Source organism: Borostomias antarcticus (assembly GCF_949987555.1).
Source record: "Borostomias antarcticus genome assembly, chromosome: 9".
Classification (NCBI taxonomy): Eukaryota; Metazoa; Chordata; class Actinopteri; order Stomiiformes; family Stomiidae; genus Borostomias; species Borostomias antarcticus.
Window position 1 is genome coordinate 22,068,593 of NC_140242.1, and position 18,290 is coordinate 22,086,882.

General features: G+C 42.5%; 1 protein-coding gene across 1 annotated transcript in view; it reads left to right on the top strand.

The window, feature by feature from the left end:
• The window catches only part of ttn.2 (titin, tandem duplicate 2), a gene marked incomplete at both ends in the record, with an annotated part of 185,423 nt that overhangs the window by 2,656 nt on the left and 164,477 nt on the right, over window positions 1–18,290 (top strand). The window contains 35 exons of the mRNA XM_084442903.1: window positions 51–271; window positions 627–900; window positions 2,490–2,600; window positions 2,842–2,961; window positions 3,354–3,614; window positions 3,952–4,017; window positions 4,174–4,432; window positions 4,530–4,599; window positions 4,695–4,913; window positions 5,011–5,153; window positions 5,270–5,433; window positions 5,554–5,781; window positions 5,894–6,123; window positions 6,209–6,441; window positions 6,537–6,701; window positions 6,824–6,992; window positions 7,099–8,795; window positions 8,920–9,201; window positions 9,369–9,635; window positions 9,783–10,055; window positions 10,164–10,427; window positions 10,531–10,791; window positions 10,916–11,176; window positions 11,287–11,550; window positions 11,634–11,894; window positions 12,036–12,296; window positions 12,375–12,635; window positions 12,742–12,883; window positions 14,117–14,285; window positions 14,374–14,605; window positions 14,737–15,021; window positions 15,112–15,237; window positions 15,371–15,559; window positions 15,700–16,077; window positions 17,110–17,178. Coding sequence (XP_084299029.1) covers window positions 51–271; window positions 627–900; window positions 2,490–2,600; window positions 2,842–2,961; window positions 3,354–3,614; window positions 3,952–4,017; window positions 4,174–4,432; window positions 4,530–4,599; window positions 4,695–4,913; window positions 5,011–5,153; window positions 5,270–5,433; window positions 5,554–5,781; window positions 5,894–6,123; window positions 6,209–6,441; window positions 6,537–6,701; window positions 6,824–6,992; window positions 7,099–8,795; window positions 8,920–9,201; window positions 9,369–9,635; window positions 9,783–10,055; window positions 10,164–10,427; window positions 10,531–10,791; window positions 10,916–11,176; window positions 11,287–11,550; window positions 11,634–11,894; window positions 12,036–12,296; window positions 12,375–12,635; window positions 12,742–12,883; window positions 14,117–14,285; window positions 14,374–14,605; window positions 14,737–15,021; window positions 15,112–15,237; window positions 15,371–15,559; window positions 15,700–16,077; window positions 17,110–17,178 — 8,875 coding nt within the window. The remainder of the gene's footprint in view (window positions 1–50; window positions 272–626; window positions 901–2,489; window positions 2,601–2,841; window positions 2,962–3,353; window positions 3,615–3,951; window positions 4,018–4,173; window positions 4,433–4,529; window positions 4,600–4,694; window positions 4,914–5,010; window positions 5,154–5,269; window positions 5,434–5,553; window positions 5,782–5,893; window positions 6,124–6,208; window positions 6,442–6,536; window positions 6,702–6,823; window positions 6,993–7,098; window positions 8,796–8,919; window positions 9,202–9,368; window positions 9,636–9,782; window positions 10,056–10,163; window positions 10,428–10,530; window positions 10,792–10,915; window positions 11,177–11,286; window positions 11,551–11,633; window positions 11,895–12,035; window positions 12,297–12,374; window positions 12,636–12,741; window positions 12,884–14,116; window positions 14,286–14,373; window positions 14,606–14,736; window positions 15,022–15,111; window positions 15,238–15,370; window positions 15,560–15,699; window positions 16,078–17,109; window positions 17,179–18,290) is intronic.

Consider the following 18,290-nt stretch of genomic DNA (forward strand, 5'->3'; position numbering starts at 1 on the left):
CCAAGAGAAGCTATTAATGTCAACCCTGTCTTTCCTATTTTTTTTCTCAGAGAATGGAAGCTCATTTTGAGTCCTCCGCCATGATGGGGATGCAGGTAGAGGGAGGTGTCATGATCCAGCAGCTGGCACACAAGACTCCCCCACGTGTGCCACCAAAGCCAACCTCCAAGTCACCAACTCCACCATCTGCAGCGTTCAAGGTTGGAGGGGGTCGTCATCAATCTCCATCACCAGTGAGACACGTGAAGGGGCCAACTCCAACCCCTGTCAGGTAACACCTCTTCATCTACTGTGTCTCTCATCCTCATCAGCTTTAGAGGTGTTGTGGCTCTCTATGACATTTCAGACTTTGCCAAACCCCTTAAAACTTTCAAAATGCATTGAGATAGAGTGGTACTGCTCACATCTAGAAGACAACCTATTCAGCTGCTCACCCGAGATGATGTAGGAGCACCTTTTAGAATTTCCTCTGGAGAGTTGAATCACTTTTGCAATAAAATGTCAAAACGAAGACCAAGATTGATATATTTCTCAATGTGTAAGTTCAATATTGATCTTTCACAAAAATGTGGTTAATCTTTTACGTCTGTGTGTGTGTGTGTGTGTGTGTGTGTCTGTGTCTCCAGGCCTGTGTCCCCTTCCGCCAGACTGTCTGTCTCCCCCATCAGACCAGTCAAGTCTCCAATCATGATACGTAAACAGATGACAGCCAGCGCAGAAGTCCTGCCCCCCTGGAAACAAGGAGGCTACATGTCAGAGTCCAGCTACACCAGCATGACTGGTGGATCCACCCAAGTCCAAACCTCTGCCACCCACATTCGCATGGAGCAGCACTGGGAGGGCTCCTATGGGATACAGCAGCAGCAGCAGCAGCAGCAAGTATCTGGCCAAGTCAAAGAGGTAAGAAAAGTTCCACTGGGGGGTGCAAACACTCCAGTGCAGGGACAGAGACATCTAGTGGCTTCTCTGTGTACATGCATGATAGTTCACAGGATTCTACAGACTGCATTGCTCTTTGTTTGAAAAAAAGTTATTGACTGAATTGATTTCCAAATTATTATCTGTCCTAATTTCCATTATATTGAATCTAACATGAATTGTGAGATAGTACCAAAAACATGCCGCCTCCTCATTGATTAAAGACAACAGCTATTGTCAATGAATCAGGTGACAGCTGGATCAATATTTTCATTAATGTATGCCAGGAGGTTCATGGCCAGGATGATAAGAGCATGGCTGTAGCTACAGTGGTAGCAGCCGTGGACCAGGCACGCAGTCGCTCACAGCCATCTGGCCATAAGGAGCCGGCCGGTACAGAGACACACACCTCGACTGCGACACACACCGTGGCTGCAACAGCTACTGTACTCGTACTGCCCACAGGGGAGCAGGTAGACAAGAAGCATCCTGTCACCCCTTCACCTCCATCTGATGTAGACCACCCCTCCACTCCCCCCCATAGGACATTTATGTTTATATTTATATATGATGTAAGTCCCATTTAAACATGTCATTTAAAAGCAACATTCGATCCAGCAACCATCTTTGACATCTCTGTCTGTCCTTAATCCCTCTTCAGAAGTTCACTTTCCCATCCTTAGCCCCCCTCTACAAGTTCACTTTCCCATTCTTAGTCCCTCTCTACAAGTTCACTTTCCCATTCTTAGTCCCTCTCTACAAGTTCACTTTCCCATTCTTAGTCCCTCTCTACAAGTTCACTTTCCCATCTGTAGTCCCTCTCTACAAGTTCACTTTCCCATCCTTAGTCCCTCTCTACAAGTTCACTTGCTAACTACAAACGTACATCCACCCAGCTAACTGTAGTCTCTTGCCACTGGCCTTGTTTGTGACATAGATGGGAGCAGGCTTGCCCTGTGGACAGGCTGTAGAGACAGACGTGTGTGTTGTCAGAGACACGCCTGACGCAGTGGTCCAACAAACCGATGTGGATGTCTCTACAGTTGTTTGTACAATGATCACTCAGGAGCAGGTAGCTGCAGATAGCAGATCTATATTCACTCTCATGGTCTCCCTCTCAACCCACTCTGCCCGCGCACCTGTGTGTCTGCATCATATAGCCGTCACATCACAGACCCCCACTTTCTCCCCACTCACCTTGTTCCCTGTTAAATGGCACGGTGCTAAAACCTGATCATGTACAGTAGAAATGACCCAATATGGGTGGTACTATGTGGGGACCATTATATGGGTGTGCAGATTGTCACCAGTTTGATGAGCACAATCTTTTGAACTTCTAAACTATATTGGTCTGCTGCATGTTCCCTGTTTGAAGCACCAAAATCTAGCACAACTAACGTGTGTCTATGATGCCGTTTGATAACCAGGTTGTAGAAGACAACTTGTTCTACTTTGTATGTGGTTGCGTTATCATGCAGGTTGTGAACACATTGCTTGTGCAGCATCAACCAACTGTCATGGATGATCTTAGATCGATGTGCTGTATAACATCCACCGCTTGTTGTCTCCAGAGTGAGGGTGGGAAAAAAGCTGAAGCAGTGGCTGCAGTTCTCGCTGCTGTTGACCAGGCACGTGTTCGGGCGCCTGTGCATGCAGACGCTGCCCATGCTGAAGAGGAAGCTGTAGAAACAGATTTAAGCTGGCCAACAATGGCCACTGATCAACAAGTGACTGTGAAAGCACAGGCTGTTGTAATACCCACTGCCATACAAACCTCTGAAGAACAGAGTATTCATGTCTCTCAGGTTTGATACTGTATCTTCTTTGAAAATATTTTCTGTGTTGTCAGAGAACATGATATTGTATGGTCTGAAACTATTGTAGCTGATTGTCACTCAGTCTCAACTCTGTTGGTTACTATAGATGCAAAGGAGTAAAGAAACTACTACCACCACCCATGTGGACACTGCCCTTGCACCTACCCCAATACCACATTTCACAGTTTCTAAAGTCACTGTCCCTAAACCTGACCATAGCTATGAGGTAAGCATAGGTGAAAGGTAGCTGTACAGTATTTTTTAGTTTTCTGTATCATTAGGTACCTACTGTAACTCATTTAGTCTTCTTAACACACAACCATCCTAACATAGACGTTCCACACTGTGGTGTTGTGGTGTGTACACCAAACATTCTTCCTAACTTCTACCTCTCATCTCAGAACAATCCATCTCACTCCCGCTTTATGGAACTATCAGTATCTTATGACATTATTATTCATAAGCATTAACTAATTCTCACTCTCCATCATAGATCATCACCGTTTGTATTCACACTAAACCTGAATGATCAGACTTGATCTTATTAAACAAAGCAGTGTATTTTTGATGCTTTGTTTTGGCTTGTGAAGATAATGCTATTCTCCTTGGGTTGGTCAGGTTTCAATGGCAGGCTCTGCTATTGCCACACTGCAGAAAGAGCTATGCTCTACTTCTGCACAAAAGATCATCAAGCCAGTCAAGCCTCCATCTCCATCTCGTAAGATTGTGGAGACAAGAGTGACACCAGAACCAACCCCGCCGCCATTTAAAGCTACCACTGAACGATATCAGGCACATTTTGACACTCGGTTACAGAAACAGATAGAGCCTGCATATACAGGGAGCATGGAACAAAAGTATGAGGATTTGAAGAAACAGGTTTGTTGTCTGTCATGCTTTCTTCTCCACAATAACAGTGTGCAGAGTCTCATGGCCTGATTTACCATCACTACACAGACAATCGTCTCTTTCTTTCAGACCCCACTTGCCTCATGGCGAAAACCCACCTGTATACTCTACCTACCATCCTTCTGTCCTTGCTTCCTTTCTTCATTTCTGTCCTCTCTTGGCGTGTTGCACAGCCAATCTTTTTCTTCTCAGAATTCATCTAACTTGCTTCCATTTCCCCCATCTTACGCCACTACGGAATTAGAATATATAACATATAACTTGTTTAATGTTTAATTTAGTCTTAAACTATGTTGTTTTTCCACAGGTTGTTGAGACTGCCATTGTCCCATCACCTGCACAGGAGCCAGTTGTACCACCTACTCTGGTTGCTGTGAGTATTTTTCTTGAGGCTGTGTGCCAGGTCTCACAACAGTGCTTGTTTGTAGATATTCTGTCCATTTAATCTTTCAAAACATCAGCAAGTTGAAACTCTCTATAGTATATATATATATATATATATTATGTTTCTTCTCTCCCCCCCACCCAGGGTTTGAAGAACTTGACTGTGACTGAGGGTGAATCTGTGAGTCTGGAGTGCCAGATTTCTGGTCACCCTGCTCCTGGAATCATGTGGTTCAGAGAGGACTACAGAATCGAGAGCTCCATTGACTTCCAGATCACCTATGAGAGTGGATTTGCTCGTCTGGTGATCCGTGAGGCCTTTGCTGAGGATAGCGGTCGCTTCACTTGCACTGCCACCAGCGAGGCTGGAACAGTCAGCACATCCTGTTACCTACTGGTTAAAGGTACATAGTACTAACTGTGAATGTGGACTTTGGCACTGGTTGATGCTTTGGTCATCATGAGTTAGCTAATCCTCTAATATCCTTGCCATCTTTATAGTTTCAGAGGAGATTGAGAGCAGAGAAGAAATGACAACAGTCACTGGATTTGGAACAACACAAGAAAAACTGTGAGTTGAACTATTCGATACCTTCATAGTCAAGCTATACACACCATATAAGACAAGACTTTTGCCCTAATTTTTCATCTGAAATGCCCCTTCAGCTTTGCTATGGAAGTAAAGGAGGAGAGCGTGTCAGAGGTGAGAGGCGCTGCAGAGTCTGTGGAAATGACAGCTGCCGTCGCTCCCTACTTCATCAAGAAGCCAACTGTACAGAAGCTGGTGGAGGGAGGAAGTGTTGTCTTCGAGTGCCAGGTTGGAGGAAGCCCAAAGCCCCACATTTTCTGGAAGAAGAGTGGAGTCCCCCTTACTACTGGATACAGGTACTTAGGACACATTGGCAAATACGTGTATTCATAAGACTGAGTATAATGATGACTGAATATGCTGTTTACCGTGTATTCTACATTAATCCATTAGATACAAAGTTACCTATAAGAAGGAGACTGGAGAGTGCAGGCTGGAGATCTCCATGACATTCGCTGATGATGCGGGAGAATACGCCATCTTTGCCAAGAACCAGCTTGGAGAAGCCTCAGCCTCAGCCAGTCTGCTTGAGGAAGGTTAGTTTGTGTAATGTCATATGGAGCTACTTGATGTTAAATTATCTGATACTGTTCTGTATTTCCAACCTGTATCTGAAGATAACCTGATGATACAGCTTCATTTTTGTTTACAGATGAATATGAACTCTACATGAAGACACATGACATGACATATAAGACTGAAGTGACTACAATGGTGCAGGAGACCAGAGATGTGCCCCCTGTTGTTGTGAGCGAGTATGAGATGGAGCAGAGGAGAATGCAAACACAGATGAGGCAATCCTTTGTCTCAGAGCAGGTATTCAGATCAAAAGAGTGATCATCTATATTGTGATATGATGGAATTTGGTTGTTCCAACAGCTGGCTATCAGCTTACAACACCTTACTTTATTCTAAAGTGTTGAATGTGTTTCACAGGAATTTAAAATATCTGCCTTTGAGGCGAGGATAATCCATGAGATTGAGTTCCGCATCCTGAAGATGACCTACCAGGAGCTAGTGACTGAGGATGGGGAGCAGATGATCACTGTGGCAGAAGAGGAGGCTGTACAGCCTGCTTTTGACACCCCAGTCAAACACTACAGAATCATGGAAGGAATGGGAGTCACTTTCCACTGCAAAATGGCAGGAAAGCCACTACCAAAGGTAGTTAAGTAATCATATTTAGACCAAGGGTTTTGTGACTCTGCTCAATACCACTCAATATTGCCAAAAAAATGAATCTTTGAGCTTATTACTCTGCTTTGTTTCTTAAAAGATTGCATGGTACAAAGATGGCAAACGTATCCGACATGGCGGCCGCTACCAGATGGAGGTTCTCCAGGATGGTAGAGCCAGTCTTCGTCTCCCTGTGGTGCTGCCTGAGGATGAGGGTGTTTACACAGCATTTGCCAGCAACATGAGGGGCAATTCTGTCAGCTCTGGGAAGCTGTACTTGGAGCCTTCTGCCCAGAGATACACACCCCAGCCAGCAATGCAAAGAATTCGGTATGATTTTCACTTGACTAAATGTTACATGTACACAAAGGTTAACGTTAAGAGGCACCTCTGAAATTAATTTCTATCTGCCTAGGTCCACATCCCCGCGATCTCTAAGTCGCTCTCCTGGACGTTCTTCTAGTCAATCTCCTGGACGCTCTCCTGCTCGCAGGCTTGATGAAACAGATGAGAGTCAGCTGGAGAGGCTGTACAAGCCTGTATTTGTCATGAAGCCTTCCTCATTCAAGTGCTCTGAGGGGCAGACTGCAAGATTTGACCTGAAAGTTGTTGGTAGACCAATGCCTGACACATTCTGGTTCCACAATGGTAAGTGACTTTGGAGTTATCTCACCTTGACACTACACCAGACTTATCTGGTTTGTCTCTTTTTTTTACATATATTTTTTGTATCTTCTTTTCAGGACAACAAGTGGTCAATGACTACACCCACAAGATAGTGGTTAAAGAGGATGGAACTCAGTCATTGATTGTGGTTCCAGCCATGCCAAATGACTCAGGAGAGTGGACGGTTGTTGCACAGAACAGAGCTGGAAAGACCTCTGTTTCTATGACTTTGACAGTTGATGGTAATATCAATATACCATTTACTTTATCACTAGCATTTCATTTATCTGATGCACACGTGTAATGATTAACATACAATATCAACAATATATATATTTTTTTTTTCATGTTTTGCCATTTACAGCGAAAGAAAACTTGGTTAGACCCCAGTTTATTGAGAAGCTGAAGAACATCAGTGTTAAGCAAGGCACTCTGGTTGAGTTGGCAGTCAAAGCTATTGGAAACCCACTGCCTGACATTGTTTGGCTGAAAAACAGTGACATCATCTCTCCACATAAGCACCCACATATTAAGTATGTCCCTATCTTGAATTATGATACACTTCTGATGGTCTCATGTTGTGATTATGATTTATATATTATTTATGATCAGAATGATTAATGGAGATCTATGTTCCAGGGTTGAAGGCACTAAAGGACAAGCCAAATGCCAGATCCCTTCAACATCAAGTTCTGATAGTGCGTGGTACACCGCCACAGCCATCAACAAAGCTGGAAGAGATACCACCCGGTGCAGGGTGAATGTTGAGGTTGACTTTACTGAACCTGAACCAGAGAGAAGACTCATTATTACCAAGGGAACCTATAAGGCCAAGGAAATTGCTGCTCCTGAGTTGGAACCTTTGCATCTCCGTTATGGTCAAGAGCAATGGGAGGAGGGAGACCTTTATGACAAAGAGAAACAACAGAAACCTCACTTTAAGAAGAAGTTGACATCTGTCAGACTGAAGTGTTTCGGTCCTGTCCATTTTGAATGCAGGCTTACTCCTATTGGAGATCCTACAATGGTGGTTGAGTGGTTGCATGATGGCAAACCCCTGGCAGCTGCTAACAGGTTGCGCATGGTCAATGAATTTGGCTACTGCAGTCTTGACTTCGAAGTTGCGTATGCTAGAGACAGTGGTGTCATTACCTGCAGAGCCACTAACAAGTTTGGTGTTGACCAGACTTCAGCTACCCTGATTGTCAAGGATGAGAAAAGCCTTGTTGAGGAATCCCAGCTCCCTGAGGGTAGGAAGGGAGTACAAAGAATCGACGAGATGGAACGCATTGCTCATGAGGGAGGCCCATCTGGAGTCAGTACGGATGAGGGATCTGAAAAGACAAAGCCAGAGATCGTCCTTCTTCCTGAGCCTGCCAGAGTGCTGGAAGGTGACATTGCAAGATTCCGTTGCAGAGTGACTGGTTATCCATTGCCTAAGGTTAACTGGTATCTCAATGGTCAGCTCATACGTAAAAGCAAGAGAATGAGACTTCGTTACGATGGCATTTACTATTTGGAGATTGTAGATATCAAGTCATATGATTCAGGGGAGGTAAAAGTGGTGGCAGACAACCCAGTTGGCACAGCCGAGCATACTGTTAAGCTGGAAATCTCACAGAGGGAAGACTTCAGGTCTGTCCTTCGCCGTATCCCAGAACCCAAAGCTCCAGAGTCCGGCACTGAACATGGTAGAGTTCCCTTTGAGGTTCAGAAGGTTGACAGACCCAGTGATGGCACACAGCCAAAGGAAGTTGTAAAACTGAAGAAGACAGAGAGAGTCATCCATGAGAAATCCACAGAGGAGACAGACGAGTTGAAAAGCAAATTTAAGCGGCGCACAGAGGAGGGTTATTATGAGGCCATCACTGCTGTGGAGCTCAAGTCTCGCAGGAAGGACGAGTCTTATGAGGATATGCTTAGGAAGAGGAAGGAGGAACTTCTTCACCATATGAAAGAGAAATCTGAGGCTGAGAAGAAGAAAGCAATTGAGGAGGGAAAGCTCATCATCCCCACAATCAAACCAGAGAGGATTCAGCTGTCTCCCAGCATGGAAGCTCCAAAGATCTTGGAGCGCATTGCAAGCCAGACAGTCAGCCTGATGGAGGAGGTTCGCTTCAGAGTCAGAGTTGTCGGTAAACCAGAACCAGAGTGCCAGTGGTTCAAGAATGGAATTTTACTAGAGAAGACAGAACGCATCTACTGGTATTGGCCCGAGGACCATGTATGTGAGTTAGTGATAAGAAATGTCACAGCAGATGATTCTGCTAGCATCATGGTCAAAGCAGTTAACATTGCAGGGGAGACTTCAAGCCACGCATTCCTGTTGGTGCAAGGTATTTAATTAACTTTTTTGACAGCACAGAGGCTCATGGTCTTTGGAAAGTCATTTACTTTATAAATATTTAAGATACAACTAGTATTATTATGTCTGTTATTCATTCATGTATTTCATTTCAGCCAAGCAAGTTATTACCTTTACTCAAGAATTGGAAGATGCAAGTGCCAAAGAGAAAGACACCATGGTTACCTTTGAGTGTGAGACCAGCGAGCCTTTTGTTAAAGTCAAATGGCTGAAGAACAATGTGGAGATATTCTCTGGAGACAAATATAGGATGCACTCAGACAGAAAGGTCCACTTCCTGTCTGTGCTTGTCATCAGCATGAAGGACGATGCAGAGTACAGCTGTGCTGTTGTTGAGGACAACAACATCAGAACCACGGCCAGACTCAATGTTGAAGGTTTGCTATTTGTTTTAATGCTTTACTATGAAAATGAACAATTTGCAGCTTAAAAGTATCTTAGTATGTGATTTGCCTTTAATGGTTCTATTGAAGCCAACATTGTCCCCTAAACTGTAATATTTTGAATACGCCCAGTACCTACTTACAATTATTTTGGTGCACAGGTGCTGCTTTGGAAATGGTGAAGACGATGGAGAACATTGAGGTGCCTGAGGCTTACTCTGGAGAGTTTGAGTGTGAGCTGTCTCGTGAGGATGCTGAAGGCACCTGGTTCTTTGAGAAAAAGGAGATCACTCCCAGCAGCAAGTACATCATGTCTTCCCGGCGTGGAAGACACACACTATCTGTGAAAGATGTGAAGAAAGAAGACCAGGGCAAATACACATTTGCAGTGGGTAATCTGAAGACAAGTGCCTCCTTGAAGATGAAATGTGAGTACCTTTAATTATTCTGATATTCTTCCTCTCTGACACTCTCTAGTTTTCACTGTACTGCTATACCATCTTACAGGGAAATGAAGCGCTCAGCAATGCATCAACGCAGTGAATACATTTAACACAATGTTTCTGATCCCTTAGTGCGTCCTGTGACACTGATGCAACCCCTATCTGACCTGACCATCTGTGAGGGTGACATCGCTCAGTTAGAAGTGAAGTTCTCTCAAGAAAATGTTGAGGGGACATGGATGAAGAATGGTCAAGCAATCATTGCCTCAGATCGCATCCACATTGTTATTGACAAACTAGTCCACAAGCTCCTGGTTGAGAATGTGAGCAGAGACGATACTGGAACCTACTCGTTTGTTGTCCCAGCCCAGGATATCACCACCTCTGGGAAATTGACTGTTCAAAGTAAGCAACTTTATGAAGTTAATTCATTCTGAAGATCAATGTAGTTAACACATTCTCATTGCCACGGACCTGTTGTTTAACATTACCCTCCTTCTCTGTGTATCATAGCCATTGATATTTTGGCACCACTCAAAGACGTCACCTCAGTAGAGGGCACCAAGGCCGTTATGGAGGCCAAGATTTCTGCTGCAGATGTTAGCTCTGTGAAGTGGTACCACAATGACAAGCTTGTGATGCCCAGCGAGAGGATCCAGATGGTTGCAAAGGGATCCAAACAGCGCCTGGTATTCAACAGGACATATGCCTCCGATGAAGGACACTACAAGCTGGTTGTTGGCAGAGCTGAAACCAGCTGTAAACTGTCTATTGAAAGTAGGTATCCATTTCTATTTGCCTCTGTTTAATTTGGGGACATCCCCTGTGTATGGTGTTGGCCCAGTTTAATTTCTTGTCAACATATATTGTTCTTTCACAGAAATTCAAATTGTGAAGCACATGGAGGACCGAAAGTGCACTGAGACCCAGACTGTCACCTTTGAAGTTGAGGTTTCTCATCCTGGCATCGATGCTGTCTGGACCTTTAAGAAGCAGCACCTCAAAGCTGGTGCAAAGTACAAGATGGAGGCCAAGGGCAAGCGTTATGCCTTGACTGTGATTGACATCATGAAGGATGAGGAGGGGCAGTACTCTTTTGCTGCTGGTGAAAAGACATCCAGTGCAAAGCTTATTGTGTCAGGTATCTGTCATATTTGTCAAATATACAGTTTATTTATTTTACAGTATTCCATCCTTTCACATCATAGGGATTACATTTAATGAGTTTCCTCAAGTTGATTTAAATCCTGTCATCTTGTCACTAGGCGGAGCCATTAACAGACCTCTTCAAGATGTGACAGTGGCTGAGTCGCAGACTGCTGAGTTGGAGTGTGCGGTGGCCAATGCTACCACTGAGGGCAAGTGGCTTAAGGATGGACATCCTGTGAACTTTACTGACAATGTAAAGAGTGAGAATCGTGGAGCTGTCAGGCGTCTTGTTATTGTCATAACCAAACCCCAGGACATCGGTGAATACACCTACCAGGTTGCAAACTCAAAGACAACCGCCAACCTGAGAGTTGAGGGTAAGTACATTCTTACATTATGAGTATAGCTATTGACTTACCTGGCTTGATGATACACTAGTATCCTAAAATGATGTACAGTAATCTAATGACAATGTTTAATCTCATAGCTGTGAAAATCAAGAAGACCCTGAAGAACCAAACTGTCACAGAGACACAGGAGGCAGTGTTTAGTCTGGAGCTCACCCATGAGAATGTGAAGGGTTCACAGTGGATCAAGAATGGTGTTGAGCTCCGCACTGGTGAAAATTATGAGATCACTGCTGAGGGCATGGTCCACACATTGAAGATCAAGAACTGCACCACTCATGATGAGTCCATCTATGGATTCAAACTGGGAAAGCTGTCTGCTAATGCCAGATTGAATGTGGAAAGTAAGAAAAATGTCATTCCACTAAAGAGGAAAATCATGTGCTTTTCATGAACTTCACTGACCTTTTGTTCCTGTAATTTTCAGACATTAAGATTGTGAAGAAGCCACAGGATGTGACATCACTGTTGGGTGCCACTGCCTCATTTGAGCTGAGCCTGTCCCATGATGAAATTCCAGTGAAATGGATGTTTAACAATGTGGAGCTGAAACCAAGTGAAAACTGCAAGATACAGTCTGAGAGAAAGGCTCACAAGCTGATCATCCAGAATGTGAGCACTCAAAATGCTGGAGAGTACACTGCTGTGGTTGGACATCTGCAGTGTAGCTCAAATCTATATGTTGAGGGTATGTATGTACCAGAAACATTTAATTCAATGGTTTTTGACCAAACAACAGCCTACATCAAGAGCAACGAATAACACCATCACATCCCATGTTTGGCATTCACCTTATTGAGTAATGGATTTACTTATTTGCTTTTCCCAGCTCTGCGTGTCACTAAACCCTTAAAGAGCATTGAAGTCCCAGAGACCCAGGTGGCAACATTTGAGTGTGAAGTTTCACATTTCAATGTCCCATCCACCTGGCTGAAAAATGGAGTGGAAATTGAGATGAGTGATAAGTTCAGGATTGTGGTCCAGGGCAAACTTCACACGCTCAAGATCATGAACACCAGCAGAGAAGACTCTGCAGAATATACCTTTGTCTGTGGAAATGACAGGGTCTCTGCAACTCTGACTGTTAGCGGTAAGTTAAAACTTAATCATTCAAGTAATTGCCAATCATTCTGTGAAAATGCACAATAACACTGTCCTTTGTCCTTAGCTATCTTGATCACATCCATGCTGAAAGATCTCAATGCCCAAGAGAGAGACACCATAACCTTTGAAGTGAATGTCAATTATGAGGGCATCACTTACAAGTGGCTCAAGAATGGTGTTGAGATTCGGTCTACAGACAGATGCCAGAGTCGCTCAAAACAGCTCACTCACTCCCTCACTATCCGTAATGTTCATTTCGGTGATGGGGGAGAGTACAAGTTTGTGGCTGGATCTGCAGCGACATCTGCAAACCTTTATGTTGATGGTAAGTTTTTTTGGGTTAAAAAAAAAATATGTAGGCCTAACATTTCAGTTTTACTGTAGATTCTGAGGTTCCAAGTTGACCTCTTTTCCTTAATTTTGTGTTCAAGCTCGTGTGATTGAATTCACCAAGCATATCAAAGATATCAAGATCACAGAGAAGAAGAAGGCTATTTTTGAATGTGAGCTTTCTGAGCCTAATGCCCAAGTGATATGGATGAAGAATGGACAGGAGCTGGAAGTATCTGAGAGGTATGGATATTAGATCACATACTTCAAAAACAAACAAACAAACAAACAAACAAACAAACAAACAAATAATAAATAAGTAAGTAAGTAAGTAAGTAAGTAAGTAAGTAAGTAAGTAAATAAATAAATAAATAAATAAATAAATAAATAAATAAATAAATAAATAAATAAATAAATAAATAAATAAATAAATAATATAGTCCATCGTTTTGTTATATCCCACTTTATACAATAACTAGTTCCAACCACATATTGTGATTGGCCAAGAGGCATTCAGAGCCATGGCAATAACCACAATATACCAAATGGGTAAATCACTGGTAAAAGTATCACTCCACTTTGATACCTTGTATAATATACCATGAACTTTATAAAGGGATAGTCTGGAATTTTGGACATAGGGCCTCATTTATAATTGAGTCATTATGTTGTTAATTGATGGAATCGTTTGCAGCTGCTTCCATGTTGCCCCTCATTTGAGCATTTGTCTTGCTAATGCTAGTGCAATGTAATAGTACGGGCAGCATCCACTAACAAACTCACTTAAACGCTCCACAGCACACCCTAAATATGAGGACAGTCTGCTGGGAGATATTTTGATACCATCATTTTTAAAGTCAAACTATTGTTGAATCCTTTCTTCTTCATTTTCTCTGTGGAAGTAGGAAGGCGGAGTGATACAGTACTTCACATTACCTATGAATGTAAACACAGGCAGTACATTAGGTAGGTAAGAATGTAAACATAGGCACTACATTAGGTAGATAAGAATGTAAACACATGCACTACATTAGGTAGGTACTGTAATGTCAAGTATCACTCCACCTTCCTACTTCCATAGAGAAAATAGGCCTCTACAAAGTAAAGGATTCAACAATAATTTGACACTTTGGGACATCATTTTATAAAGTTTATATTAGCCGCCACTTGCTTACTTTGTGGACCAGTCCAGCTGGCGTTAAGTAGCAACAGTAAACAATGGGGAACTATTTCAGATTGCGGAGGGCTGAAAGCAACATTGCAAAATTTGCAACGAAAGTTACATTTAACACTGCTAACCCATATCTTTCAAACAAGGATTTTACAACAGTGCAGTACTGTTGTGCTTTATCATGGTTATTGGCATGGCTGTGCAGGACATCGTGCGTACAGTATGCTGCAGCACAGCTGTGCCAATAACCATGATAAAGCATTCCATCTCATATGCTATTACTTATTTTTTGTCTTTCTTTGCAGATTCAAAGTCTCCACTGAGAAATATTTGCACCGCCTGATGATCCAGACTGTTCGCATGTCCGATGCTGGAGAGTATTCTGTAGTCGCTGGTGCAAGCGTGTCAAAGGCTCATCTAACCGTGGAGGGACGGGATGTCAGGATCTCAGAGCCAGCAGAGAAAGAAATGACTGTGAGCAGGAATTTTCACAACCTTACTGTGTACTTTACTGTAATAATGCATAGATTTAGAGCATTCAAACATGGCTATTCATTTCCAGGTTGTTGAGAAGCAACGAGCAATATTTGAGTTTGAAGTCAATGAGGATGACATTGAAGGCCGTTGGCTTAAGAATGGCGTTGAGATCCAGTTTGCGGTTGAAGACAGGTTCAGCTATGTTGCTATCAGAAAGGTTCACCGTATGACCATAACTGAAACCTTCAGAAGTGATGCAGGAGAGTACACCTTCATCGCTGGGAGGAATAGGAGTGTTGTGACCCTTCATATCAATAGTAAGTGGAGCTACTATTCTTCATTCAAAAATACTGAAAAATAAAACATTCTCCTTATACACATCTTGTCCACCTCAAATCAGTATTCCTCCCTCATTTTTGGATCAAACCCTCTTCTTTGTTCCATTTAGTCCCTGAGCCACCTCAGATTATTCGTCACATGCAGCCCCTGTCTGTTGGGGCTGGAAAACCTGCTCGCTTCTCCGTGGAAGTGACTGGCGTCCCCCAGCCGCATGTGTCCTGGTACAAAAACTCCCAGGCTCTCTCCCCCGGGTTTAAGTGCAAGTTCCTGCATGAAGGAAACGAGTACACGCTGCTACTTATTGAAGTGTTCCCAGAGGATGCTGCTGTGTACAACTGTGAAGCCAAGAATGATGCTGGCATGGCCAAAAGTTCAGCAGCCCTCAATGTGGAAGGTACTGTTAACAAATTTTTTTTGTAGTTCTCATTCCTGCTCCAAAATGCACAGAGGCTCATCGTAAAATCATCTGTCCTTTTGTGCATAGTTTCCGAGGTGGTTTCCCCTGACACCGGAGTACCAATGTCCCCTCCTGTGGTGGCGTCACCTATCAGCAGCGCCTCCACTAAGGAGGGAGAGTCCGCCAGGTTCCAATGCCGCATCTCTGGCGAAGGTACGTTGACCTTCACATTGATCTTTTATCATTTATCTGGGATACAATAAGATACTGCGTCAAACTGAACTAGTTGTTTCCATTGACCACCATTTTCAGCATTTTAAATTATAACCTCTCTTCTCCACTGCAGACGTGAAGATCAGCTGGTACTGTGGAGAGAAGGAGATCAAACAATCTGACTTCTTCAGGATGTCTCAGTTTGGTGACTCCTGTCAGCTGGAGATAGCCAAGGTTTACCCTGAGGATGAGGGTCAATACAGTTGTGTTGCCAGAAACTCTGCAGGAATGGTGTCTTGCTCTGCAACTTTGAAACTTGATGGTGAGTTGTTTTCTTTTAATTTGGGTAAAAGGCAAACTAATTAATGTAATAACTATTTTTTCAGTCCATGCTTTCTTACATGTGCACACATGGATATATTCATAAAGAACTAAAAAGTAAATGAACATGCTTCCTTTCAGGGAAAAAACAAACTTTGGATAGTGAAACTGCATCTCAGTGGCATGTATCGACAAGCCTGACCAGTCTTAAGAAAGCACCAGTTGGTCAAAAGCCCACTTTTATTCATCCAATAGAGAGCTGTGCAGTGCCACATGGGGAAGTGACAAGGTTTCATGCTTGTGTGTCCGGCATGCCAAAGCCAGAGATAAGCTGGTTCCACAATCAGCAGCCAATTAGGCCCACAACAAACATTGTCTTTCATTTTGATGAGATGACGAACACTGCCACCCTTATCATAGTTGATACTTTCTCTGAGCATGCTGGACAATACACATGCAAAGCAACCAATAGTGCCGGAGAAGCTTTGTGCACCGCTACCCTTGTGGTAACCACTGAAGGTAACTTGCTATTTAGTTCAAATTAGTATGTGACTGAAAAACACGGTGTAAATAATCTATTAATTCTCACAAATGTCCTCTTTCTTCAACCAAGCTTCACTTGAAACCAACATACACATCTTTCCTTTCCATTATGTGTACTAACCTCACGATTTCATAGAGAGACGAGCGCTATCAGTGCAGTGTTTACGAAGCTGCTGTAAGGAAGCCTTTCTCTCCCTGTCACCCCCTGTTCCTCAACCTACTCTTTGTTCATCATGGTGGTTTCCCCTCAGGGCAGCTCTCTGGACTCTTCTGCATGCTGTAATCTGACATCTCCACAACCCTTCTTCATTCAAACTGTCAAACCCTTTGTCGTTGTTTTCTTGCATCACTACTTTTTATGACAACCAATTTTTCACAATGATATTTGTTAAATGCTGGTTAACCAGTAATAATAACCAAATAGTGATTTTCCTCTGTAAGCATAGTGGAAATATGGGGCACTCCTCATTAATTTCTGTTCTGTTTCTGAGTAATTCTGCAGCACTTCTATAGGGGCTAAGATTTTGATGGGCAGGTTTTAGCACCCTGTTGAGAAGCTAGAACTCTGAGAAGCTGGCCTTTTTGAGAGAGGGCATTTTTACCTATCTACAGCTGAGATTACTGTATGTTCTTAACTGACAGAATGTCTTCTTGTTTCATTAACAGTATCAAGGGAGGCCATTGAAGCCAAGATTGAGAAAGAGGTCAAAGGTAAGACAACTCTAGATTCTGAATCAATGACATGACTTCAACCCTGCAGATGAATGTATCACAGCATATTGTATATGATTTTAGAATGTCCACACTGCATGCAAGTTGTATATCACTTATGATGGAATATGTCATCATTGTGTATTGTTCAAATATTGACTGTTATATGTGGTGCCCACAGCCAGCACTGATGAAAATGCTTGTTTTAGATGTTTTTGAGGGGGCTAGCCTTATTAATATGGAGGGGCCATTGTTACCTATCTACAGCTGAGATTACTGTATGTTCTTAACTGACAGAATGTCTTCTTGTTTCATTAACAGTATCAAGGGAGGCCATCGAAGCCAAGATTGAGAAAGAGGTCAAAGGTAAGACAACTTTAGATTCTGAATCAATGACATGACTTCAACCCTGCAGATGAATGTATCACAGCATATTGTATATGATTTCAGAATGTCCACACTGCATGCAAGCTGTATATCTCTTATGATGGAATATGTCATCCTCGTGTATTTTTCAAATATTGACTGTTATATGTGGTGCACACAGCCAGCACTGATGAAAATGCTTGTTTTAGATGTTTTTGAGGGGTGCGGTTTGCATTTATCAGTCTTATCTGTACGCATGAGGTTTACCACTGGACTGTTTCCCAAAGAGGTGCAGGATGTGGATCTTTTAAAGTTTCCAGATCACAGGAAATTTGCCCTTTAAAAGATATGGAAGTAACCACATCTTTTGCTCCTAAAATTTCTTGCATCTGGAACTCCTTCCTCCTGCAATATTTCTTATATTGGCTTGCAGATAGTGGTATGTGATTAATGTTGTTTGCTTTTAAAATAACATGATTATATCTGTAAACTATATTAGTTCGAATAAACGCCTTCTCATACAATTCTAGAGCTTCTTTGATCAGATTGACTTATTTGTATCATTGAAGAGCCATGTTTCTTATCAATGTCTGCATAATTTACCTCCAATCAAAGGATTAGAAAGGGCGTTTATTCATCTGTCTGCAAGTCAGGTAAGAAATATTTTAGAATACAAATACACTAAGTTGAGCAAAAGCTAGAGGTAATATCTAAAGCAGATCAGTTTATTTTGGGTACATTTATGCTTTTTAAGAAATTTATTTTTTGAAGAAATGTCCACAGAAGAAGGAACAAAACATCCAGCAATTGTCGTGTCAGAATCTTAAAAAAAGAATCAAGTCTTGCGTTTATTCGAACAAATATGGTGAGTGAAATTGTTTTTTTATGGCTTTGTGACTTGCTGCATGTGTTTAATATATCCATTAATATTAATTTAAAATATTTTTATTTTATTTTTTTACCCAAAAGGGTGATTTTATTTATAAAGGTATCTCCTCTCTTTTGCAGAGTTATTTTTTAATGAGGGAGGTGAATACGTGGACAACAGGAGACAGCTGAGGGGAGCCTTCTCCGACACTGAAGACTTCCTGGATCACGGTATGGTCTCAGCC